Below are 26,545 nucleotides of genomic sequence, written 5' to 3'. Positions count from 1 at the left end.
CCCAGTAGATGTCTTAAAACTATGAAAGGCTTTGATAGAGTAGACAAAGAGAGAGATTGTTCCCACTCATGGGGAAGAACAAAACCAGAGGCCATCGATATAAGATAACCACCAAGAAGTCAAATAGGGAATTCAGAAGAAACATCTTTACCCAGGGAGTGGTGAGAAAGTGAAACTCCGCTATCACAGGGAATAGTTGAGAGGAATAGTATAGATGCATTTAAGGGGAAGCTAGATAAGCATATGAGTGAGAAAGGAACAAAGGGTTATGCTGATAGAGTTAGGTGAGGAAGGATGGGAGAAGACGCGAGTGAAGCATAACCGACGGTACGGACTGGTTGTGCCGATCGGCCTATTTCTGTGCTGTATATTCCATTTAATTCTATACACTTCTATGACTGATGATTTTTGGTGTTTAAAGCCCTAACTAAAGCCACACTAGAAACCTCTGGTCATAGACCTGCCCATCATCGGCCTACAGCCAATCATTAACCTTGCCCCTCCTCAGAGCTCGGAGACACAGCTGACAATTAAAACTACTACTGCCGGATAACTTGAATCTATTCCATAGCCTATGAAAACATAATAGAATAAACATTAACTACCAATTTTAATTGCATAGATTAGTTGCTATTCATTCACAGTGTAACATTGCAGGCAACACTATGCAATATATATATAGCTGTCATGGGTCAGTAGATTTAAATTAATAACTTGGGCCATTTAAATAATTAACATTGTTTGACGGACCAAAACTCAAACATATGATAATTGACTTTGGCCTGTCAGGCTGAAATGCATACTGCTATACTTTGTAGAAATATCACACAGGAACCAGTAGGAACCCTGTGTGTACAGTAATTGATGAACTAACAAACATGCTTCATTTTTGTCACAGCCAATACTCTTTGTGATCTGAACATTATTTGGGAGTTAAGTTTAGCTCTTATAGTAATGGCCCTCTTTACATGCTGTGCTTTGTACAGGTTAAGTAGATTTAATAGAGGTGCTTAAAATAATGAAGAGTTTAGATAGAGTAAATACAGAGAAACTGTTTCCAATTGTTGAGGGATCAATAACCAGAGGGCACAGACATGATTGACAAAAGATCCAGAGGTGACCTGTGGGAAAATGTTACGCAATGAGAGGTTTGGATTTGGAATGTGCTGCCCGATAGGGCGGTGGAAACAAATTCAATATTAGCCTTCAAAAGGGAATTGGATAAATACTTGAAGGGGAAAAATGTGCAGGGATATGGGGAAAGAGCTGGGGGGGGGGGGGGGGGTGGAGCCGGGGGAGGACCAACTGAATTGTCTTTGAAAGAGCCGGCACAGACTCGATGGGCCGAATGACCTCCTTCTGTGCGATACTATTCTATGATTCGATGATAATACAAACAGGCAATCAGCAGCCATTTCTAAAAGTGCACCTGAATCACCTGGGAACCAGGTAAATGGGCACATGCATATTAGAAATAAAACACACGGTTATTGGGGGTGGTGTGAAGGGCACTCCAAAAAAAATAACCGGAGGATGCAGCAGGCATGCAAGGCAATTGCTTGAAGTGTTAATGCTTTTGTTTTTAAAATAAACTTCTCGACACACATTGGAACAGGAGTAGGTCATTCAGCCCCTCAATTAGATCTGTAGCTTAACTCCATCTTTAATGCTTTAATTCCGTAACCTATAATAACCTTGCCGAACAAAAATCTATCAGTCTCAGTTTTGAAATTTTCAACTGACCCAGCCTCAACAGCTTTTGGGGAGAAGAGTTCCAATTCCCACTGCCCTTTGTGAGAAGAAGTGCTCCCTGACATCACCCCCAAATGGCCGAGCTCTAAATTTAAGTTTGTCACCTTGTTCTGGGCTCCCCACCAGAGGAAATAGTTTCTCTCCAGCTACCTTATCAAATACTTTAACCTTAATCTTTTGCCAATCACCTTAAATCTGTGGCCTCTAGTTACCGACCCTTCAGCAAGAGTTTCTCTTTATTTACTCTCTATATAAACCCTTCAGAATTTAAACACCTCCATCAAATCTACTCAACCTGTAAAAAGCATCTCAAAAAGACAGAAGGTGCGCAGAAAAAGATTTCTGCTTTTGGTTTTCTTGCTACCGGCCACTCCCACATCTGATGATCTGGAGTGTACACCTCGCCCACCCAATATCTAGGTAAACAATAGAGAGACTCGGGCAACACAAAAAACATCCTTACTCTACACCAGCTACTAGAATGTATCACATGCCACCATGTGATCCTCCTCTCTTCGGAAGGGGACTGAATATTCCATTGGACAGCATTTAAGGCTCTAAACCAGCAGACTGTTTATTTACATAAAGCAAGGAGGTGAATCGTTACATTATAAAACATAGAACAATATACTTCATTATCCTCAATACATAAAATAATAGAGGCTTCCTTCACTTTCTCTCTATTCATAGACTTTAAAAAACAAAGCTCGCTTCTTATTCCGAAATGTGTCACAATTTCAACATAACTGAAGTCTTTGCTGGGCCCAGCCCCTCCCCCCGCACACCCAGCTCCTCCCCAGGCCCAGCCCCTCCCCCTCCCATCCAGGGCCAGGCACAGCACCTCCCCCTCCCGCTTGGGGCCGGGCCCAGCTCCTCCCCCAGACCCAGACTCAGCTCCTCTCCCTGTGCACCCAGCTCCTCCCCCAGACTCAGTCCTTCTCCTCACCACCCCCCCACCCCCAGCCCCACCGCCCCCGCCCAGGGCCGGATCCAGCTCCTCCCCCAGGCCCAGGCCCAGCCCCTCCCCCCACAGGCCCGGGCCCAGCCCCTCCCACAATGAGGCTGCTGTTCATTCGAGTGCTTAAAGAGGATGTCGTTTCAGGTTGAACCTGGTCAATCTCATCATTTGTTCAGTTGATTCAGCTGCAAGGTCTATGATGGCTGCTGCAAGGCACTATGCAAGGAGCACTCGGTTCAGCGACCTGGCGTTGGAGACATTGGTGGGGGCAGTCGAGGGAAGGAGGGAGGAACTGTTGCCTCCATCTGGGAGAAGGCCAATTTCACAGGGCTTTAGGGCCGTGTGGGCAGAGGTGGCTGTGGAGGTGGTGATTAGAACTCCCATACAGTGTCACTCGACTGGTCAAAGTGAGTACATGTCTCCACAACCCTTACATAGCAGCCTCTGAGCCTCGGTCTGTGTACACTCTGCAAATCAGCACTTAACCCAGCAGGTAACCACCAACCATTTGTGCATACTCACACTCACTTTCCCTACATATCTTCCACACACATAACTGGACTCTTACACAGCTTCCTTTATTTTGCAGGCCAAGATGGCACACAACAGGAGGCAGCTGCAGACTGTATGCGTGTGTGTGTGGGGGGGGGGGGGGAAGTGTATGTGTGGGGTGGGTGAGCGGGGTGGTGAAGGAGGGGGAGCTGAATCGCAACAGCTTTCTGACCTGGAGGAGCGAGTACTGTGGCTCATGGCATCCACCACCTGCGGGCCAATGGCTGCTGGAAACGTCGAGCCCACTGGGAGTACCAATGGTATTTTAATCCCCTCTCCCTTAAAGCAGAAGGCCTGATTACTTTCCACTTGCTCATTCGGTCTGCCTTCCTTGCTCCATTCCTGCCCCCCCTGCCCTCATCTTACCGTGACTCTTGTGCCATTTATGCTTTCAGATAATGAGCCATCAGATGAGCAACCTGTGCCTTAGCGCTCCTAACCCAGTCACGAGGGAGAAATGGGGGATGAGGATGAGGAGGAGGAGCAAAGCACTGCATCACTTCTTCTCTCACCCGCAGGCACCTGCTCAGATACTGGCACTAGGCGGTCATTAGAGGATAGTTTAGGGCACGGGTATGCACTGGGTGATGTACGGGGCCTAGCGAGCTGCAGCAGGGTCAAGGGGAAAGGGAAAGGGAAAGGGAAGCTCGGGAACCTTCTCCCCAGAGGGCGAGTTTGCACAGGTCTCAGACGAGGACCTCGATGAGGTGGCGTTCACACAAAGGGTGATGGCCATGAATTCCGACATGATCGGTGCAATGGCAAGGGTGCCCGAGAGCCTGTTACAAGTGGTAAGGGGCGTGGAGGAGTCCACCTTCCACATTGTAGACAGCTCTGTGCACACCATGGAGCCCATCATTGCCAGTGTGCAGATGATGGTGGACTCCCAGACAGACCGTGCGGATCCAGACCATGTGACACGCATCATGGGCGATGTGGCAGCTTCCATTGCAGCACAGGTGGAAATGAAGCAACATCATGGTGCTGCAATAGAATCAATGGCTGCTCGCATGGATGCTCACACTGCTCTCATGCAGTCTCCGCTTGATGCCACACAATGTCTTCTTGATGTCATGCAGTCTCAGCGGCATGCTGCGCAAGCCCTGACTGCTGTCATCGCCACTGGGTCGATCACAGTCAACCATGGATCACATGGTATTGCAGCAGCCCAGCAATCTGTGCTACATCAGATTGGTGGGGATGCTGAGCTGTTGCCCCGGGGGAGTGACACTGGATCAGTGGAGCAGGAACCTGCTGCCTTCCCTCAGGGTGACAGCATTCCTGATCCCACCACTGCCACTCCACCATTGCACATGTCCATGCCTGTCACCCAGCCAGCTTAGACTGCTGCCGCCCAGCCTGAGGTGGTGCAGTCTGCCGCCGGGCCTTCCCGGCCCAGAGCTGGTTGAGGGCGTCCTACAAGGCCATCTGTAGTCTCTGACCCTGACACACAACAGCCTACCACCAGCCATGCTACAGCCACACTGCAGAGAAGTTGTAAAATAGGTCATCGACAAAGGGGCTATAAGAAATGCACAAGGGTGTTGATTAAATATTCAGTTATAGATTTTATTGTTGTTTCATAAATGGTGATTGGAATGTTTAATGTTTGCTGTTGTCTCTCATTTCAGTGTTGGGGATTTGGTATGGATGGGCAAATTGATGTGGCGATTGGGACGTTCACAGGAACCAGGAAGTGGGATGAAGATCAGTGGAAATGAGCTCTGATGAGATGGTCGCGGACCTCCCTTGCCGGATCGCAATGGACTCGTGCCTCCTCCGTCATAGCTGTTGCTGCTCCTGCTCCTCCTCCTCCTCTTCCTGGTCCTCCTCCTTCTCCTGAGGTGATACGGCTATATCTGGTGGCAATGGCTGTGCTCTCATGATGGGGAGGTTGTGCTGCATGCAGCAGACAATGACAAATAGGGACACCCGCTCAGACGAGTACTGCAGGACTCCTCCAGAGCAGTCAAGATTATGGAACCGTTGCTTTAGCACTCTGATGATCTGCTCAATGATGTTCCTGGTGGAGGCATGGCTCTCATTATACGAGTGCTGGGTTTGCGGAGGGGAGCCATGAGCCAGGTGCATAGCGCGAGCTTCATTTGGGGGCTGGAATAGAGCTGGCACATCGGTCTGGCACAGGATGAAGGCATCGTGGCTGCTGCCAGGATAACAGGCATTGACAGTCATTATTCTGCGTGTGTGCTCGCACACCAACCGTACATTTCTATGGAAGATCTCTGGATTGTGCTGCAGTGCCCTCAAAGCAATGTGGGTGCAGTCAATGGCACCCTGGCCATGGGGCAGCCCACTGTGCTGGCAAACTATAGACCTGTTAGCCTATCATCTGTCGTTGGGAAAATGCTGAAGTCCATGATTAAGGAAGCAGTAGCAGGATATACTGCAGTCAAGCAGAGTCAGCATGGTTTTATGAAAGGGAAATCTTTGAGGATGTAATGAGCAGAGTGGATAAGGAGGAACCAGTGGATGTGGTGTATTTGGATTTCCAGAAGGCATTCGATAAGGTGCCACATAAAAGTTACTGCACAAGATAAGAGCTCACAGGGTTGGAGGTAATATATCAGCATGGATAGAGGATTGGCTAACTAACAGAAAACAGAGAGACGGGATAAATGGGTCATTTTCCGATTGGCAAATGGTAACTAGTGGGGTGCCACAGGGATCGGTGCTGGGGCCTCAATTATTTACAATTTATATTAATTACTTGGATGAAGGGACAGAGTGTAATGTAGCCAAGTTTGCTGATGATACAAAGATAGGTGGGAAAGCAAGTTGTGAGGAGAACGCAAACAATCTGCAAAAGTATATAGACAGGCTAAAAGAGTGGGCAAACATTTGGCAGATGGAGTATAATTTGGGAAAATGTGAGGTTATCCACTTTGGCAGGAAAAACAAAAAAGTTAATTATTATTTCAATGGAGAGATATTACAAAATGCTGCAGTACAGAGGGACCTGGGGATCCTTGTGCATGAAACATAAAAAGTTAGTATGCAGGTACAGCAAATAATCAGGAAGGCAAATGGAATGTTGGCCTTTATTGCAAAGGGGATGGAGTATAAAGCAGAGAAGTCCTTCTACAACTGTACAGGGTATTGGTAAGGCCACACCTGGAGTACTGCGTACAATTTTGGTCTCCGTATTTAAGGAGGGATATACTTGCATTGGAGGCAGTTCAGAGAAGATTCACGAGGTATATTCCAAAGATGAAGGGGTTAACTTATGAAGAAAGGTTGAGTAGGTTGGGCCTATACTCATTGAAGTTTAAAAGAATGAGAGGTGATTTTAATGAAACATAAGATACTGAGGGGCCTCAACAGGGTAGATGCAGAGAGAATGTTTCCACTCGTGGGGAATCTAGAACTAGGGGGCATATGGTTGAGAAAAAAAAAGATCGGTCCAGCAGCCACACTGACTAACTGTTGCAAACTAGAAATAGGCAACAGTCGACAAAAAAAAAATATTTGCAAGATGGCACCTTTAAATAGCGCTGGCACATCCGGTTCCCAACTGCAACTCGACAGCTCAAGCTGTTGTCATCATCGGCAGACGCTACGATCGGTTGCGCGGGACAATTTCACTTCTGGAGCGGTAAGTGGGCGATGCACACGGCAATGATGTCATTCAGTGCCGCGTGCCGCCAAATAGGCCTCTGCAAAAGCCCCACCCAATTCCGCGCCAGGCGATTTGCGTTGCATCTACTTTGCGCCCCTCCTAATGGCCGTCGCTAAAAGGGGCAATTTTTGCCTTACCTTTGTCCCATCACCTGTCCGATTAGAATTCCTGCAGTTATGAACACGGAGGTGCCCATACACAGTGCCCCTCTTAGAGCTTTAGGTGCGATTTCTCCCAGGTACAAAGGTTGTACACACATGCTGATTCCTGCAAAGAAAAGTTGAATGAAAAATTAACTATTAGAATTTGACCAATGTGTCTCATTTTACACTGTCTGCTCTTCAACAGTACTCTGCTGAGCAAACCTGTCAGGGTTCACTTCTGGCACTGTGTCCCTGGCAGTGCTTACATTAAACTGCAGACTACCACAGTGCAGTGGCGCAGTGACTTGATCTGGCAATGTCGATAGGTAGAATTTACGATTGTGGAAGAATGTTTCACTTGTCCAATTTCTGATCTCAATTAGATTGTCAGGAACAAGGTTCATGAAGAGGTCAGTCAAGTCGTAGAGGAACGGAGCAAACTCAGACAATTCATTCACATAGGGCATTCACACACAGTTTCCAGTGCATGCAGCAGCCTATGTCAAGAGCAGAGCATTTGCCCACCCTCAAATGTACTGCAGGACATCGATGTAAATGTGGTAGATTTTTTTAAATTAGTTTTAAAAATGTGATTTAAACTATAATAAAAATAAGGGAACCTAAACCAGGAACTCAAGGTTAACTGGTGCAATCCCACCCTGGTTATGATCAGCTATGTCACAGTCCAGCGATTGAATACAGGAATCTTACTGTATGGCTCAGTGCTATATTATACTGTACATCAGCCCATGCAATCCTCATTGTAGCTCTCCTGGTTCTTCTCAACAAGCACAGGACACAAAGATCCTTTCTTCTCATTAACATGCAGTTCAAAACAGAAGAAGAAGATGAAGCCATAAAAAGACTTGGATTTATATAGCGCCTTTCACGACCACCAGACGTCCCAAAGCGTTTTACAGCCAATGAAGTTTTTTGAAGTGTAGTCACTGTTGTACTGTAGGAAACATGGCAGCCAATTTGTGCACACGCAAGCTCCCACAAACAACAATGTGATAATGAACAGATAATCTGTTTTTGTGATGTTGATTGAGGATAAATATTGGCCAGGACACTGGGGATAACTCCCCTGCTCTTCTTCGAAATAGTGCCATGGGATCATTTACGGCCACGAGAGAGCAGACGGGGCCTCGGTTTAACGTCTCATCTGAAAGACGACACCTCCCTCAGCACTGCACTGGAGTGTCAGCCTGGATTTTTTTTTATGCTCAAGTCTCTGGAGTGGGACTTGAACCCACAATCTTCTGATTCAGGTGAGGTTGTGACCAACTAAATATTTGGTGGAATGTGAACCTTTAGCATAGTTTGGACCAATTTTTAAATCAGAAAGCTAGGGTTTTATATTGGACTTAATTCTAAAAGTTCCCAGAATTTCTTGCTTAAGTCCAGTTAAAACAAGGATTTCTTACACAATACCAAATAGTTACAGTTCAAGGACAAACAGCCGTTTGTTTTCAACAAGCCTTTCTACTTTAGCCCATTAACGAACAAGTAGAAAAGCTTAAATCCTGGAAGCATGTGAAATGCGTGAATTTGCCAACAGTGGATGACTATACTCTGCAAAGGGACACTGCTGGTGTCTCACTCTCAGCCCGACAGTCTGCAACGGCCACGTGCAGCTGAACTCTCCCGCATCTATGGAAGGGTTACCACGGCTTCCCCATACCTGAGTGCAGTCCCACAAGAAACCTGCCAACTATTAAAAGTTCAAACATGCCAGCAGGGTTACTCGCTCCCATCAAAGCAGATCCAACCAAAACAAGGATGTTGATAAGTAAAAGTGTCCCTTTCCTGAAACACAGAAGCAAACTGCATTGGATAGAATACAGGTCAATAAACGACATTCAATCCATACACAGTGCGAAGAGACAGTGCTCTGTAAATAGCGACTGGCCTTCACTCAGCTACAAGCCCACTTGCTCCACACCACATTAGGCCCCAGGACACTACAGAGTGCACATATTCAGGACTGCTAATTGATGGTGGCTAAATAAGTCAGATTCTGTTTTCACTACATGAGATTCCACGATTTTTACTGATATTTTGAGCATTGAATTCTGTAATTCTTAATTTAAAAAAGGTGTTCACGGGATGTAAATGATGCTGGTCGTGTTACACTTGTTCCCCATCCCGAGTTTCCCCAAGAAGGTGGTGATGGGCCTTTTCATTGAGCAGTTCTTTTTTGAAAACTATAAATCAGAGGCCTTAAAGATGCCCTGTGAGAGAGAGAGAGAGACACTGGACTATTAAAAGAAAAGGGAAATAAAACCGTCTGTGGCGATGCAAGTCGGGGATAACATAAGATAACATAAGAATTAGGAACAGGAGTAGGCCATCTAGCCCCTCGAGCCTGCTCCGCCATTCAACAAGATCATGGCTGATCTGGCCATGGACTCAGCTCCACTTACCCGCCCACTCCCCGTAACCCTTAATTCCCTTATTGGTTAAAAATCTATCTGTGACTTGAATACATTCAATGAGCTAGCCTCAACTGCTTCCTTCGGCAGAGAATTCCACAGATTCACAACCCTCTGGGAGAAGAAATTCCTTCTCAACTCGGTTTTAAATTGGCTCCCCCGTATTTTGAGGCTGTGCCCCCTAGTTCTAGTCTCCCCGACCAGTGGAAACAACCTCTCTGCCTCTATCTTGTCTATCCCTTTCATTATTTTAAATGTTTCTATAAGATCACCCCTCATCCTTCTGAACTCCAACGAGTAAAGACCCAGTCTACTCAATCTATCATCATAAGGTAACCCCCTTATCTCCGGAATCAGCCTAGTGAATCGTCTCTGTACCCCCTCCAAAGCCAGTATATCCTTTCTTAAGTAAGGCGACCAAAACTGCACGCAGTACTCCAGGTGCGGCCTCACCAATACCCTATACAGTTGCAGAAGGACCTCCCTGCTTTTGTACTCCATCCCTCTTGCAATGAAGGCCAACATTCCATTCGCCTTCCTGATTACCTGCTGCACCTGCAAACTAACTTTTTGGGATTCATGCACAATGACCCCCAGGTCTCTCTGCCCCGCAGCATATTGTAATTTCTCCCCATTCAACGACTATTCCCTTTTTCTGTTTTTTTCCCCAAGGTGAATGACCTCACACTTTCCGACATTGTATTCCATCTGCCAAACCTCAGCCCATTCGCTTAACCTATCTAATCTCTTTGCAGCCTCTCTGTGTCCTCTACACAACCCGCTTTCCCACTAATCTTTGTGTCATCTGCAAATTTTGTTACACTACACTCTGTCCCCTCTTCCAGGTCATCTATGTATATTGTAAACAGTTGTGATCCCAGCACCGATCCCTGTGGCACACCACTAACCACCGATTTCCACCCTGAAAAGGACCCATTTATCCCGATTCTCTGCTTTCTGTTAGCCAGCCAATTCTCTATCCATGATAATACATTTCCACTGACCCCGCGTACCTTTATCTTCTGCAGTAACTTTTTGTGTGGCACCTTATCGAATGCCTTTTGGAAATCTAAATACACCACATCCATCGGTACACCTCTATCCACCATGCTCGTTATATCCTCAAATAATTCCAGTAAATTAGTTAAACATGATTTCCCCTTCATGAATCCATGCTGCGTCTGCTTGATTGCACTATTCCTATCTAGATGTCCCGCTACTTCTTCCTTAATGATAGTTTCAAGCATTTTCCCCACAACAGATGTTAAACTAACCGGCCTATAGTTACCTGCCTTTTGTCTGCCCACTTTTTTAAACAGAGGCGTTACATTAGCTGCTTTCCAATCCGATGGTACCTCCCCAGAGTCCAGAGAATTTTGGTAGATTATAACGAATGCATCTGCTATAACTTCCGCCATCTCTTTTAATACCCTGGGATGCATTTCATCAGGACCAGGGGACTTGTCTACCTTGAGTCCCATTAGCCTGTCCAGCACTACCCCACTAGTGATAGTGATTGTCTCCAGGTCCTCCCTTCCCACATTCCTGTGACCAGCAATTTCTGGCATGGTTTCTGTGTCTTCCACTGTGAAGACCGAAGCAAAATAATTGTTTAAGGTCTCAGCCATTTCCACATTTCCCATTATTAAATCCCCCTTCTCATCTTCTAAGGGACCAACATTTACTTTAGTCACTCTTTTCCGTTTTATATATCTGTAAAAGCTTTTACTATCCATTTTTATGTTTTGCGCAAGTTTACCTTCGTAATCTATCTTTCCTTTCTTTATTGCTTTCTTAGTCATTCTAATGCATTGATTTAGTGCAAGGATGATCATGGTGCTGGAGTCCAATACACTCCTGACTCCATCAAATCTAGACAGAACTTGGCTCCAATCTGTAGCTGTATATCCCAGGGATAAATTGTGCTGCATGAACTTTAAATAGTAATTGATTTGCTATACTGTACTTGAGTGCAGACAGAGCAATAACTCTTGTATTTAACATATCAAAGTATTCTGAAACCCTTCACAGAGGGGAAAAAACAGACACTGGGCGAAGAGTTAAAACAAGGTGACTGGAGGCAAGTTCAGTGAGGTAGGCATTCAGGGGCTTTTGAAGTAGGGGAGAAAGATAGCAAGGCAGTGGGATTTAAGGAGGACATTCCAAAGTGTGCGACCAAGAAAAATGGGGACTACATCAGTGAAGGTGGAGCAGCCAGATGGAAGAATGGAAAGGAAGTCAGTGAAGAAAGCGCATTCTTCAATATCCAGCAGCGCTGCAAGCACAAGGCACCATTCCAGTTTGAACGTAAGTTCTGTGCTTGAGCCATGTCTTAACGTTTCTTTGAAAAATCCCTATCCCCAAGTGCAGGGGAACTCTATTGCTGGTGACATACCGAGGCTGGGATTGGACAATGGCCTGGCATATGGCGTCTTTGATTGGGTAAAAAGGCAAAAATTCAGTCAGTCTCTCCAGTGTCACTTCCAACAGGTTTGAGTTTTGTGTGCATGTTTGTGCTGAGTGAGCTTTTCCTCACATGTGACTGCACAAATAATGTTGCCTTTGCACAAACACTTCTAACTAACGAATGCATTTCAAATGGGCAGATTAGGATTACAAGCTGAATTTCCAAGCTTTAGAACAAGAAAAGAAAGAAGGACTTGTATTTCTATAGCGCCTTTCACGACCACCAGATGTCCCAAAGCACTTTGCAGCCAATGAAATACTTTTGAAGTGTAGTCACTGTTGTAATGTAGGAAATGTGGCAGCCAATTTGCACAGAGCAAGCTCCCATAAACAGCAATGTGATAATGGCCAGAAAATCTGTTTTTGTATGTTCATTGAAGGATAAATATTGTCCAGGACACCAAAGATAACTTCCCTACTCTTCTTCAAAGTCCCATGGGATCTTTTACGTCCATTTGAGAGGGCAGATGGGGCCTTGGTTTAATGTCTCATCTGAAGGACACAACTTCTGACAGTGCAGCACTGCACTGGAGTGTCAACCTAGATGTTTGTGCTCAAGTCCCTGGAGTGAGACTTGTACCCTCAACCTTCTGACTCAGAGGAGAGAGTGCTACCCACTGAGCCATAGCTGACACTAATGAATAAACACACTGTGGCACTGAAATACAGAGAAACCAATACAGAACTCAAGATCTTGAAATCGTGATTGTGTAGAGGACTCAGAGAGACTGCAAGGAGATTTGGATCGGTTAAGCGAATGGGCTAAGGTTTGGCAGATGGAATACAATGTCGGAAAGTGTGAGGTCATCCACCTTGGGAAAAAAAACAGTTAAAGGGAATATTATTTGAATGGGGAGAAATTACAACATGCTGTGGTGCAGAGGGACCTGGGGGTCCTTGTGCATGAATCCCAAAAGGTTAGTTTGCAGGTGCAGCAGGTAATCAGGAAGGCGAATGGAATGTTGGCCTTCATTGCGAGAGGGATGGAGTACAAAAGCAGGGAGGTCTTGCTGCAACTGTATAAGGTTTTGGTAAGGCTGCACCTGGAGTACTGCGTGCAGTTTTGGTCACCTTACTTAAGGAAGGATATACTAGCTTTGGAAGGGGTACAGAGACGATTCACTAGGCTGATTCCAGAAATGAGGGGGTTACCTTATGATGATAGATTGAGTAGACTGGGTCTTTACTCGTTGGAGTTCAGAAGGATGAGGGGTGATCTTATAGAAACATTTAAAATCATGAAAGGGATAGACAAGATAGAGGCAGAGAGGTTGTTTCCACTGGTAAGGGAGACTAGAACTAGGGGGCACAGCCTCAAAATACGGGGGAGCCAATTTAAAACCGAGTTGAGAAGGAATTTCTTCTCCCAGAGGGTTGTGAATCTGTGGAATTCTCTGACCAAGGAAGCAGTTGAGGCTGGCTCATTGAATGTTTTCAAGTCAAAGATAGATAGATTTTTAAGCAATAAGGGAATTAAGGGTTACGGGGAGAGGGCGGGTAAGTGGAGCTGAGTCCACGACCAGATCAGCCATGATCTTATTGAATGGCGGAGCAGGCTCGAGGGGCTAGATGGCCTACTCCTGTTCTTAATTCTTATGTTCTTATGTGATGTACATTATGAAAAACGGCACGATGGGGGGCGGGTTCCCAATTGTCTGCCATAACTTTGGCGCTTCATCAGTGGAAAGGTTGGAAAAATGGCATAAGCAGCTGTTTACGCTGATTTCAAGGGTTTCCTCCAATCTCCTCCAAAGTTATGAGGAACTGTCGTGGAAATGCTACCTCTTGATTTTTCCAATTCAAAATAAAATCTAGGAATTTATGGGGAAAAGTAAACACCAACTTTAATGATCGCTGATTAAACGGTTTTAATTTTAAGGCGAGTTTCATTCTGTTTTGGGTCTGCATCTGTGCTGCCAGCGCCTGGCAGTGTTGCTGCCATCTCCCAGTGCACAGAGCGTACTTGACACAGGGTGATCCACACAATAGAAATAGCCGCTAGGATGCCGTTACCACATTATTATATACTGTTAATTTGCAGATTACTTCATAATAACGTGGTAAGACCAGACCAGGAACTCCCCACACAGTGCACGCTACAGCGCTGAGAGTCACAACAAACATGCAGAGACTTACCGACCAAATCTGAAGCTCAGGGGTCCTCCCAGCCATGCCCCCAGAAACCCACCCAGGGTGAAAGTCGAAACGATTATAGACCACAGAAGTCTCAGCAGACTTGCGTCCAGAACGCTGTTGTACCGAATGCCCCATGTCTCATTAATGAATTTCTGTACATGCTAGAGAGGACACAATGCAGCCATTGAGAACAAGATCATCGGAGGCCAATAACTACAATGCAGAGAAAATAAAAGTCGAAAAATGACAGACCCAACATTAATGCTAACTGTTAGCTCTTTCTAGACTTTGTCCTCAGTCTGCCATTAAGAAAACTTGGTTCTGTCAAATCGGAAGTCTTTTACACTATTACACTGCAATAGCAATACAAAAGGCCTTTCCTGTAAAGTGGAAACTATCTCTAATCTCACAGGAATACTCATTGTTCACATAGCAATATTTTATCAAAACCACATGAACAATGCTGGACAGGAATAGACCGTCTGGTCCATCCAACATGACCCACACAACTGTGATAATGTGTGTATCACAATACATACACTCTCCACTGCACCCAACTAGGTGATCTCCTGGGAGGGCGAAAAAGATTAAAACCCCAACTAATTTGGGAGGGAGGAATTTGGGAAATTCCTCTTTCACCCAAGGGGGCAGACAGGGCCTCAGCTTAATGTCTCATCCATAAAAACGGCACCTCGGACAGTGCAGTGCTCCTTCAGTACTGCACTGGAGCATCAGCCTAGATCTTGTGATCAAGTTTCTGAAGTGAGATTTGAACCTTCTGACTCAAATGACACAACTGCTCTTTTATGGTTCTCATTTTAATGCGTTTAACTTTCTTTTCCAGCCATCATCTCCTGGACTATTCCTTGGACTGAAAGGTCCGAGCAGGTCAGATGTTCCCAGTGTTCTCGAAACACCGCTTGAGCTCAGGACACTGGTTGTTCAAAAATGGATCTGCTGGTTCCCGAAGGATCCGGGGTAGCTGCACCACCCCAGTGTAATACGGAGTTGGACAGACCAAGATGGCCCCAGTTTCGATCCCTGATCTGCGCTGAGATAGCTGATCTCTGCAAGGACAATCAGCAAGACATAATAATTCAGTGTCCTTGGGCCAGCCAGTGTTCCTGCTCCTAACTATCATTCAATAACTTCTGCTGGAAAGCTTTTCCAGACATTATACAAGGACAGGATCAGGGGGAGCTGTGATGCACACCTATGGTGGTCAAATAGCTTACAGACATTCATTGTTTAGACTCCGGACGAATGGCCACTTGACGAGGTACTAGAGAGCAACCAGCAGCAGCGCAACAACTCCCCAGTAGAGATAGGATAGGCAAATAATTATAGCATTGTATGTTTCTACAGCAACACACCATGTGATGGGATGATGCAATTTTCCCCACATGCTGAGTTTACCAGTTACAAAAGCTTTCAAAGCAAATGGCACAGAAGGAAAAGCAGAGCGAGCTATCCTCAGACAGCATGATCATCATCATCATAGGCAGTCCCTCGAATCGATGACGACTTGCTTCCACGTCAAAAAAGATTGCAGGTGTTTCAATGATGGACCTAAAATTCCAGGTCCGAACTAAATCTTGAAGGATGGAAGATGCCTGTGCTTGGATTTTTTAACGTGTGGTGACCGTTGCACACCAGCCATCCCACAGGCTTGTCAGAGCTAGGTCTTGGTCCAGTAGCAAAGATTAACCAAGACGACTGGAGACCTGCTCTGCTGCACGGACCTAGTGTGCACACATATCGCAGTGTGGGCTGGCCCATGCTGCCCCTGGGATCCTCGCCTCTTCTGGGCCCCAAACTCACGCCTCTCCTGGGCCCCGATCACGTCCCTCTCCAATCTCTCGCCGCTCCTTCGCCCCGACCTCGCCGCTCCTGCTCTATCTGCCCACGCTCCAATCACCGACCTGGACCTTGGTGACGTCCCTTTTCACTGCCATTGCTCTCCTGCTCCAGCACGTGCTGCTCTCTGGAGTGGTATGCCGCCACGCTGCTCCTTCCGCTCCCCGGCCTGCTCCGATGGTCTATAGCATGCCGGGGGCCACGCAGACTGCTGGGCTAGGCTGTCACGCTGCTCCTTTCACTCCCCGGCCTGCTCCGATGGTGCTCGCAGGTTGGGACAAGCTACAGAACATTACCAATTCACCATTGATAATCCAGCATTTCAAAATGTGAGCTTTCATAGGCATGTTAAACCTGGTGCTGGCGAGACTCGACACTATCATGTATGTAACCATCATGCAACGGTAATCTTCATGTAACTGTAACCTTCATGCAACTCCTGTACACTGTACTTATACCCTAGAAATGCACACCCTGACCACAGGGGGTGAACTTGTGGGAGACACTCCTCACCCGGGTTTCCAGGTATAAAAGGGGAGGTCCCACCCAGGGTCAGCACTCCTTGGTCCTGGGAATAAAGGTTAAGGTCACGTAGTGACTGTGTCTGCAGTACATGCCTCATGTGAGTTTGTAGTACGGTGCAGGGACACCACAGACACTGCCTGTAAAACTGGCAAGTAGCTGTTCCTGAACACTTGACCCACATTGTGCCAGCTCCTACAGTGTTTCAGGTGCCAGCGACAGTCCAAGCAGGAACAACTCCACATAGAGGCCAGATTTAACACCTATACATGTATAAGGCAAAATAAATGAAAGCTGGGACTCACCATGGTGGGAGCATTAACGATGGAAACATTGTACCCGTACTGAAATGATCCTCCGATCCCTGCGGAAAATACTGCCAGGAGGAGGACAGCAGACGGAAGCTGCAAGACAAAAAATTGAAGCAGACAATTTTTCTCAACACGTATCTGGTAAAGTGTCCAGAATTTCTTCAGGCAGAATGACACTGACAAGTTTTTCCGTAATTTCCAAGAGGATTTCAAATGTAATTATCTCTCTCCAAATCCCTCGGTCACCATTTTATGGACACCAGATTGGGAGAACCTTTAAAGGTTCCCAGCCCACGAGCCTGCCAGAAATGTTTAATTTAAATTCTGCAGAGGCTAATATTCCAATGAGATTTGTTATATAATTGGGGCATAAATCATGGAACATAATCAAAGGAGATTAAAATAATCCGATTCTCTTTCAAGTTTAGCCAGTTTCACTGAGCAGCAAGTTCACAGTTTAAGAAAAAAAATACTTCCATTGGAACCCATGCCTATTTCCACAAATTGGCCCTTGAGGCAAGTTGTAATTAAGCTCCCCGCTGAAGTGGAACAAAACTACAGAACCAGTGGGAACCTGTTCAGCCTGCACCATCTCCAGGCCAGATCCAAGACCCCCAGCCTCTGTTGTCAAGCTACAGTACGCGGGCAATGCTTGCGTCTGCGCACATACGGAGGCTGAACTCCAGGACATAATCGACGTATTTACTGAGGCGTACGAAAGCATGGGCCTTACACTAAACATCCGTAAGACAAAGGTCCTCCACCAGCCTGTCCTCACCGCACAGCACGGCCCCCCAATCATCAAGATCCACGGCGTGGCCCTGGACACCGTGGACCACTTCCCATATCTCGGGAGCCTCCTATCATCAAGAGCAAGCATTGACGGCAAGATCCAGTGCACCAGTGCAGCCTTCGACTGCCTGAGGAAAAGAGTGTTTGAAGACCAGGCCCTCAAAACTGCCACCAAGCTGATGATCTAAAGGGCTGTCATAATACCTGCCCTCCTGTATGGCTCAGAAGCATGGACCATGTACAGTAGACACCTCAAGTTGCTGGAGAAATATCACCAACGATGTCTCTGCAAGATCCTACAAATCCACTGGGAGGACAGGCGCATCAACATCAGCGTCCTCATTCAGGCCAACATCCCCAGCATTGAAGCACTGACCACACTCGATTAGCTCCGTTGGGCAGGCCACATAGTTCGCATGCCAAACATAAGACTCCCAAAGCAAGTGCTCTACTCGGAGCTCCTTCACGGCAAATGAGCCAAAGGTGGGCAGCGGAAACGCTACAAGAACACCCGCAAAGCCTCCCTGATAAAGTGCGACATCCCCACTGACACCTGGGAGTCCCTGGCCCAAGACCGCCCAAAGTGGAGGAGGTGCATCTGAGAGGGCGCTGAGCACCTCGAGTCTCAACACTGAGAGCATGCAGAAATCAAGCGCAGGCAGCGGAAAGAGCGTGCGGCAAACCAATCCCACCCTCACCTCCCCTCAATGACTATGTCATGTATTCAACCAGCATTGTAACCCATGTATAAACTGACAAGTTGTACACTGTGAGAACAATGACCACTAGGTGGTGAGCCTTTGAGAGACACTCCTAACCTGGACCTTCAGGTATAAAAGGGGAAGCTCCACCCACCTTCATCACTTGAGTGCTATGAAATAAAGGACAGGTCACAGACTGACCTTCTCTTAAGCATGGGCCTCATGTGCATTTATACTGTATAGTAAGGATGTATTAATGGCGACGAGAAACTGGGATTTAAACCACGCGAGCATGGCCACTAGCAGAACAGAGGTACTGTGTTAAGGAATGGTTGGGACAGGGAATCAACATTGTTAAAGCAGCACGCAGTTCTCCAGGCAGACAAAAGAAATTGGGCATTCCCCAACATGTAGTCGAGCCCAGAGGGGGAGTGCGACAGAGACAATGGCTAGATAAACAGCGATTCACGTCATTGCAAGGGACAATGCGGCCAGTAATGGGGCCGTCAACACCTGTTAATGGCACACTTAAGGACAGTCACAGAGGCAGTCAGAGACGATCAACTGGCAAGGGACCTTTTGTTTCCAACAACAGCTCATGTTGGAAGTGTGGAGGCACACACTCAGCCAGAGTTTGCAGAGATGAGCAAAATACCTGCAGAAATTGCAGAAATGAACGCGGGGGGAAATCGCTGGAAGCTGAAGTTCAGCGAGTTCATGTGGAGCACATATACAGTTCATACACCAGAATGCCACCAATAATGATGAAAGTGCTCCTCAATGGCATCCCAGTATCAATGGAGCTAGACATGGGGGCCAGCCAGTACCTGATGAGTATCAAACAGCTCGAAAAGTTGTGGGCGTCCAAGGCCAGGAGGCCAAAATTATCGCCGATTGACGCACAGCTACGGACTTACACAAAGGAGAGTATTCCGGTGCAAGGCAGCGCCACGGTAGTCGTGACCCACGAAGATTCGGAGAACAGGTTGCCACTCTGGATTGTCCCGGGGGACGGTCCCGCACTACTGGGGAGGAGTTGACTTGCTGTCATGAACTGGAAATGGCACGATGTCAATGCAATTTCCTCTGTGGAGCGAGTATCATGCTCACAGATCCTGGACAAATTTGACTCACTGTTTCAACCCGGCATTGGCACTTTCATGGGGGCCAAGGTGGTGATTCACATAAAGCCGGACGCCAGGCCAGTACACCACAAGGCCAGAGCGGTGCCGTACGTGATGCGGGAAAAGATAGAAGGCGAATTGGACCGCCTGCTGAGGGAAGGCATCATCACGCCAGTCGAATTCAGTGACTGGGCAAGCCCGATTGTGTCGGTGCTCAAAGCGGATGGGCCGGTCAGAATATGTGGTGATTACAAGGCCACCATCAATCGGGTATCACTCCAAGACCAGTACCCGCTACCGAGAGTGGAGGACCTATTTGCGACACTATCCGGTGGCAAACTTTTTTCAAAATTGGACCTAACCTCAGCTTACATGACCCAGGAGCTGGTGAGTGAGTCGAAGAAGCTGACCACCATCACGACACACAAGGGGTTGTTTGAGTACAACAGATGTCCGTTCGGGATTCGCTCGGTCGCCGCGATCTTCCAACGAAATATGGAAAGCCTCCTCAAGTCGATTCCAGGGACGGTGGTTTTTCAAGACGACATCCTCATCACGGGTTGCGATACTGAAGTACACCTCCACAACCTGGGGAAGGTGCTAGGCAGAATGGACCGGGTAGGGCTGCGACTGAAAAAGGCGAAGTGCGTCTTCCTAGCTCCAGAGGTAGAATTCCTGGGGATGAGGGTAGCAGCAGACGGGATCAGTCCTACTGCGTCCAAGACGGAAGCGGTCCAGAGAGCACCCAGAACCCGCAACACGATGGAGCTGCGTTCGTTCCTGGGGCTCCTGAACTATTTTGGTAACTTTCTTCCCAAATTGAGCACGCTGCTAGAGCCGCTACACATGCTCCTACGCAAAGGTCGTGAATGGGTCTGGGGGGATGGCCAGGAAAGGGCTTTTAATAGAGCACGCAATTTGTTATGTTCCAACAATCTGTTAACGCTATATGACCCATGTAAGAAACTTGTGTTAACGTGCGATGCGTCGTCCTATGGAATCGGGTGTGTGTTGCAGCATGTTAACGCCAAGGGTCAGTTACCGGTAGTTTATGCCTCCAGAAGTCTGTCCCAGGCAGAAAGGGGCTACGGGATGGTAGAAAAGGAGGCGCTTGCATGTGTATATGCGGTAAAGAAAATGCACCAGTACCTGTTTGGCAGGAAATTTGAGCTGGAGACAGATCACAAATCCCTAACGTCCCTTTTGGCCGACAACAAGGCCATAAATGCAAACGCATCGGCCTGCATACAGAGGTAGGCACTCACGTTAGCCGCCTATGACTATACAATTCGGCACAGACCGGGCACCGAAAACTGCGCCAATTACCTCAGCAGGCTCCCACTAGCCACCACTGAGGGGGCTACCGAGCATGCTGCTGAGATGGTCATGGCTGTTGAAACTTTCGGAAGCGAAGGCTCACCCGTGACAGCCTGTCAGATTAAAGTCTGGACAAATAGAGACCCGCTATTGTCTTTAGTGAAGAAATGTGTCCTGAATGGGGACTGGTCAGCCACGTACGGGGCATGCCCTGAGAAATTTAAACCATTTCACAGGCGCAGGGATGAACTCTCGATTCAGGCCGATTGCCTACTGTGGGGAAACTACGTAGTCATGCCCCAGATGGGCAGAGAGGTGTTCATCAGAGAACTCCACAATGAGCACCCGGGCATTGTCATGATGAAGGCAATTGCCAGATCACAGGGATAGACGCAGATCTGGAACTTGGTGTTCGCAGGTGCAACACATGTGCCCAGCTGGGCAATGCGCCCAGGGAAGCCCCCCTTAGCCCCTGGTGCTGGCCCGCCAAGCCTTGGTCACGCATCCATGTGGACTATGCAGGTCCTTTCATGGGAAAATGTTTTTGGTTGTAGTAGACGCCTACTCCAAATGGATCGAGTGTGCCATTTTAAATTCAAGCATATCCTCTGCCACGGTAGAAAGTCTACAGGCAATGTTCGCTGCCCGCGGTCTATCGGATATCTTGGTCAGCGACAATGGCCCGTGCTTCACAAGCACTGAATTCCAGGACTTCATGGCAGGCAATCGAATTAACCATGTCAGAACGGCACCGTTCAAGCCGGCCTCAAACGGCCAGGCAGAATGAGCAGTGCAGATAATCAAACAGGCGATGCTCAGATTCCAAGGGGGTTCCCTACAAACCCGCTTATCACGCCTCCTGTTGGCCTATAGATCCCGACCACACTCGCTCACAGGGGTTCCACCCGCAGAGCTGCTAATGCAAAGGACGCTCAAAACCCGATTATCCCTTATACACCCCACCATGAAAGAAATTGTCGAGAGCAAGCACCAGTCACAATATCACTACCATGACAGGAATGCGCGGGCGCGATGTATTGATGTAAATGATCCTGTTTTGTCCTCAACTACGCTGCAGGGCCCAAATGGCTCGCAGGCACTGTGGTTGCCAAAGAGGGAAATAGGATTCTGGTAGTTAAACTTACCAATGGACAAATCTGCTGCAAACATGTGAATCAAACAAAAAGGAGGTTCAGCAACCCCATAGAAGAAGCAGAGGAAGAACACGATATAGAGTTCACTCCACCACAGGTGACCGAACACCGGAACCAAAGGGAGGAGAGCCCAGTCACTGTGGGCAGTCCGGACAGGCCTGAGGCACTGCAAACAGCAGACACTCAGGCCAGCGCCCAACAACCGGAGCCCCAACTCAGGCGCTCTACAAGAGAGCGTAAACCACCAGAGAGATTCAACCTGTGATCCCAATAAGACTTTGGGGGGGGGAGGTGATGTCATGTATTCAACCAGCATTGTAATCCATGTATAAACTGACCTAAGTTGTACACCGTGAGAACACTGACCACTAGGTGGGAGACACTCCTAACCTGGACCTTCAGGTATAAAAGGGGAAGCTCCACCCACCTTTATCACTTGAGTGCTATGAAATAAAGGACAGGTCACAGACTGACCTTCTCTTAAGCATGGGCCTCGTGTGCATTTATACTGTATAGTAAGGACATATCAGACTATCTGTCCCACCTGTGACAGAGTCTGTGGCTCTCGTATTGGACTGTTCAGCCACCAAAGAACTCACTTCAGGAGTGGAAGCAAGTCTTCCTCAATCCCGAGGGACTGCCTATGATGAATCAAGGTCAAATTTTAATTTCTGTATACAACAAACCAATTCTACGAAACTGTTATCCATGATCGTGACAAAGAAGCACGTTCATAACCAACACCATGTTCTGTCAGCGGGACAAAGATAAAGCTTCATGGCAACACACTCGCTCCAAGCACTGCCATCTGCTTGACTACTTCATCATCCGAACCAGGGACCGCAGGACGTGTGCATCACCCGCGCCATGACAAGAGCCGAATCCGCTCTGACATCACCATCAAACATTGCCCCAAAACAGCGACGACAACAGAAACAATGCTGCAGGAAAATCAATGCCGGTGCACTCAAAGACCCTGCTAAGAAAGCCCTATTCAGCTAGTGCCTCACTGCCAACCTGACGACTCCCAGAGACCAGAGATGCAGAGTGCCCACAGTGCCTGGTCTGCCCTCAAGGCCTCCATAATTAACACCTGTGTCGAGACACTCGGTCACTCAACCAGGAAACACCAAGACTGATTCAACGAGAACCACTAGGAGATCCAGGAACTAACATGCCGCAAGTGCAAAGCACTCTTGGACTGGAAGCAGCAACACAACTCGAGGGCAAGAAAGCAGGTCTACAGACGTCTGAAGGCCGAGATCCAACAGAAAACCCGTGACCTAAAGAACAGATGGTGGGTGGAGAAAACTCAAGAAATCCATCAGCTAGCTGACAACCACGATGTGAGAGGATTCTTCAACTATGGCCCAAGCACCCAAGGTCCTATCCCACTACTGGCCAAGAACGGAGAGGTACATCAAGGACAGAGAGGCAGTCAGTGCCCATTGAAAGGAGCATTTCGAGGATCTCATAAGAACATAAGAATAAAAGAAATAGGAGCAGGAGGAGGACATACGGCCACTTGAGCCTGCTCCGCCATTTAATACGATCATGGTTGATCCGATCATGGACTCAGGTTCACTTCCCCGCCCGCTCTCCATAACCCCGTATTCCATTATCGTTTAAGAAACTGTCGATTTCTGTCTTAAATTTATTCCATGTCCCAGCTTCCACAGCTCTCTGAGGCAGCGAATTCCACAGATCCACAACCCTCAGAGAAGAAATTTCTCCTCATCTCAGTTTTAAATGGGCGGCCCCTTATTCTAAGATTATGCCCTTTAGTTCTATTCTCCCCTATCAGTGGAAACATCCTCTCTGCATCCACCCTGTCAAACCCCCTCATAATCTGAGACGTTTCGATAAGATCACCTCTCATTCTTCTGAATTCCAATGAGTAGAGGCCCAACCTACTCAACCTTTCCTCATAAGTCAACCCCCTCATCTCCAGAATCAACCTTGTGAACCTTCTCTGAACTGCCTCCAAAGCAAGTATATACTTTCATAAATATGGAAACCAAAACTGCACGTGGTATTCCACTACCCGACACAAATTTTTGCCCACGCACTTAGCCTGTCTATATCCTTTTGCAGATTTTTTTGTGTCCTTCTCACACATTGCTTTTCCTCCCATCTTTGTATGGTCAGCAAACTTGGCTACATTACGCTCAGTCCCTTCCTCACCAATACCCCGTACAACTGTAGCAAGACTTCTGCTTTTATACTCCATCTCCTTTGCAATAGAGGCCATGATTCCATTGGCCTTCCTGATCACTTGCTGTACCTGCATACTAACCTTTTGCGTTTTATGCACAAGTACCCCCAGATCCCGCTGTACTGCAGCACTTTGCAATCTTTCTCCATTTAAATAATAACTTGCTCTTCGATTTTTTTCTGCAAAAGTGCATGACCTCATACTTTCCAACATTATACTCCATCTGTTAAATTTTTGCCCACGCACTTAGCCTGTCTATATCCTTTTGCAGATTTTTTTGTGTCCTCCTCACACATTGTTTTTCCTCCCATCTTTGTATGGTCAACAAACTTGGCTACGTTACACTCATAAGAACATAAGAATTAGGAACAGGAGTAGGCCATCTAGCCCCTCGAGCCTGCTCCGCCATTCAACAAGATCATGGCTGATCTGGCCGTGGACTCAGCTCCACTTACCCGCCCACTCCCCATAACCCTTAATTCCCTTATTGGTTAAAAATCTATCTATCTGTGACTTGAGTACATTCAATGAGCTAGCCTCAACTGCTTCCTTGGGCAGAGAATTCCACAGATTCACAACCCTCTGGGAGAAGAAATTCCTTCTCAACTCAGTTTTAAATTGGCTCCCCTGTATTTTGAGGCTGTGCCCCCTAGTTCTAGTCTCCCCGACCAGTGGAAACAACTTCTCTGCCTCTATCTTGTCTATCCCTTTCATTATTTTAAATGTTTCTATAAGATCACCCCTCATCCTTCTGAACTCCAACGAGTAAAGACCCAGTCTACTCAATCTATCATCATAAGACAACCCCCTCATCTCCGGAATCAGCCTAGTGAATCGTCTCTGTACCCCCTCCAAAGCCAGTATATCCTTCCTTAAGTAAGGCGACCAAAACTGCACGCAGTACTCCAGGTGCGGCCTCACCAATACCCTATACAGTTGCAGAAGGACCTCCCTGCTTTTGTACTCCATCCCTCTCACAATGAAGGCCAACATTCCATTCACCTTCCTGATTACCTGCTGCACATGCAAACTAACTTTTTGGGATTCATGCACAAGGACCCCCAGCCAAACCTTAGCCCATTCGCTTAGCCTATCTAAATCTCTTTGCAGCCTCTCTGTGTCCTCTACACAACCCGCTTTCCCACTAATCTTTGTGTCATCTGCAAATTTTGTTACACTACACTCTGTCCCCTCTTCCAGGTCATCTATGTATATTGTAAACAGTTGTGGTCCCAGCACCGATCCCTGTGGCACACCACTAACCACCGATTTCCAACCCGAAAAGGACCCATTTATCCTGACTCTCTGCTTTCTGTTAGCCAGCCAATTCTCTATCCATGCTAATACATTTCCACTGACCCCGCGTACCTTTATCTTCTGCAGTAACCTTTTGTGTGGCACCTTATCGAATGCCTTTTGGAAATCTAAATACACCACATCCATCGGTACACCTCTATCCACCATGCTTGTTATATCCTCAAAGAATTCCAGTAAATTAGTTAAACATGATTTCCCCTTCATGAATCCATGCTGCGTCTGCTTAATTGCACTATTCCTATCTAGATATCCCGCTATTTCTTCCTTAATGATAGTTTCAAGCACTCAGTCCCTTCCTCCCAAGTCCTTAATATAGATTCTAAATAATTGGGGTCCCAGCACTGATCCCTGCGGCACCCCACTGGTTACTGATTGCCAACCTGAAAATGAACCATTTATCCCTACTCTGTTTTCTGTTTGTTAGCCAATCCTCTATCCATGCTAATATATTACCCCCAACCCCGTGAACTTTTATCTTGTGCAGTAACCTTTTATGCGGCACCTTGTCAAATTACTTCTGGAAGTCCAAATACACCACATCCACTGGTTCCCCTTTATTCACCCTGTTCGTTACATACTCAAAGAATTCTAGCAAATTTGTCTCCTCAACCGAGACTCTGTCTTCGACGTGAGTGTCCTCGACTCCATCCCACAGCATGCCACCCGCCACCATCTCAGCACAACCCCAGCCCGGCACAAGGTTGAAGAGGCCATCCGACAACTGAGACCAAGTCATCTGGAGCATATGGAATCCCCGCCGAAGCACTAAAACATGGCAGAGAAGCACTATTGGCTTGGATCCATGACAACATCGCTCTTATCTGGAAGGAGGAGATCGTGTCAGAAGATCTCAGAGGCGCTGTAATCATGATCTCCATTGTTATGTTCAGAATAACTCCACAAGACTGTATATTGTAAGCTCAAACTGTTGTGACTTTGGTCTCTTTAATGTAACTCCAGAGTGAGGAAACAGCAAGGTAGACTGCCTTTTATACCTGCTTGCCCAGGGTGTGCAGGTATACCTTTGGGTCTCCCTCAGGTGCACCCCCTGATGGCAAGTCTTACACATTGATAATGTTCATGTACATAACATCATTCCTCCCCAAAGTCTTAGATACAAGTTATTTACAAGCTGAGGCGATCTGGGGCTCTGCGT

General features: G+C 47.2%; 1 protein-coding gene across 1 annotated transcript in view; it reads right to left on the bottom strand.

Annotated features, from left to right (window-relative positions):
* Nucleotides 1-26,545, bottom strand: part of LOC139269231 (solute carrier family 2, facilitated glucose transporter member 11-like) — a 133,559-nt gene that overhangs the window by 59,396 nt on the left and 47,618 nt on the right. Inside the window, exons 5-8 of the mRNA XM_070888321.1 lie at nucleotides 16,764-16,862; nucleotides 14,080-14,240; nucleotides 8,727-8,851; nucleotides 7,037-7,166 (exon numbers count right to left, since the gene is read on the bottom strand). Coding sequence (XP_070744422.1) covers nucleotides 7,037-7,166; nucleotides 8,727-8,851; nucleotides 14,080-14,240; nucleotides 16,764-16,862 — 515 coding nt within the window. The remainder of the gene's footprint in view (nucleotides 1-7,036; nucleotides 7,167-8,726; nucleotides 8,852-14,079; nucleotides 14,241-16,763; nucleotides 16,863-26,545) is intronic.

Source organism: Pristiophorus japonicus, chromosome 8 (genome assembly GCF_044704955.1).
Source record: "Pristiophorus japonicus isolate sPriJap1 chromosome 8, sPriJap1.hap1, whole genome shotgun sequence".
In the NCBI taxonomy this organism is placed as follows: domain Eukaryota; kingdom Metazoa; phylum Chordata; class Chondrichthyes; family Pristiophoridae; genus Pristiophorus; species Pristiophorus japonicus.
Note: the sequence above shows the minus strand (reverse complement) of the source record. Positions and strands in the feature narration are given on the sequence as shown.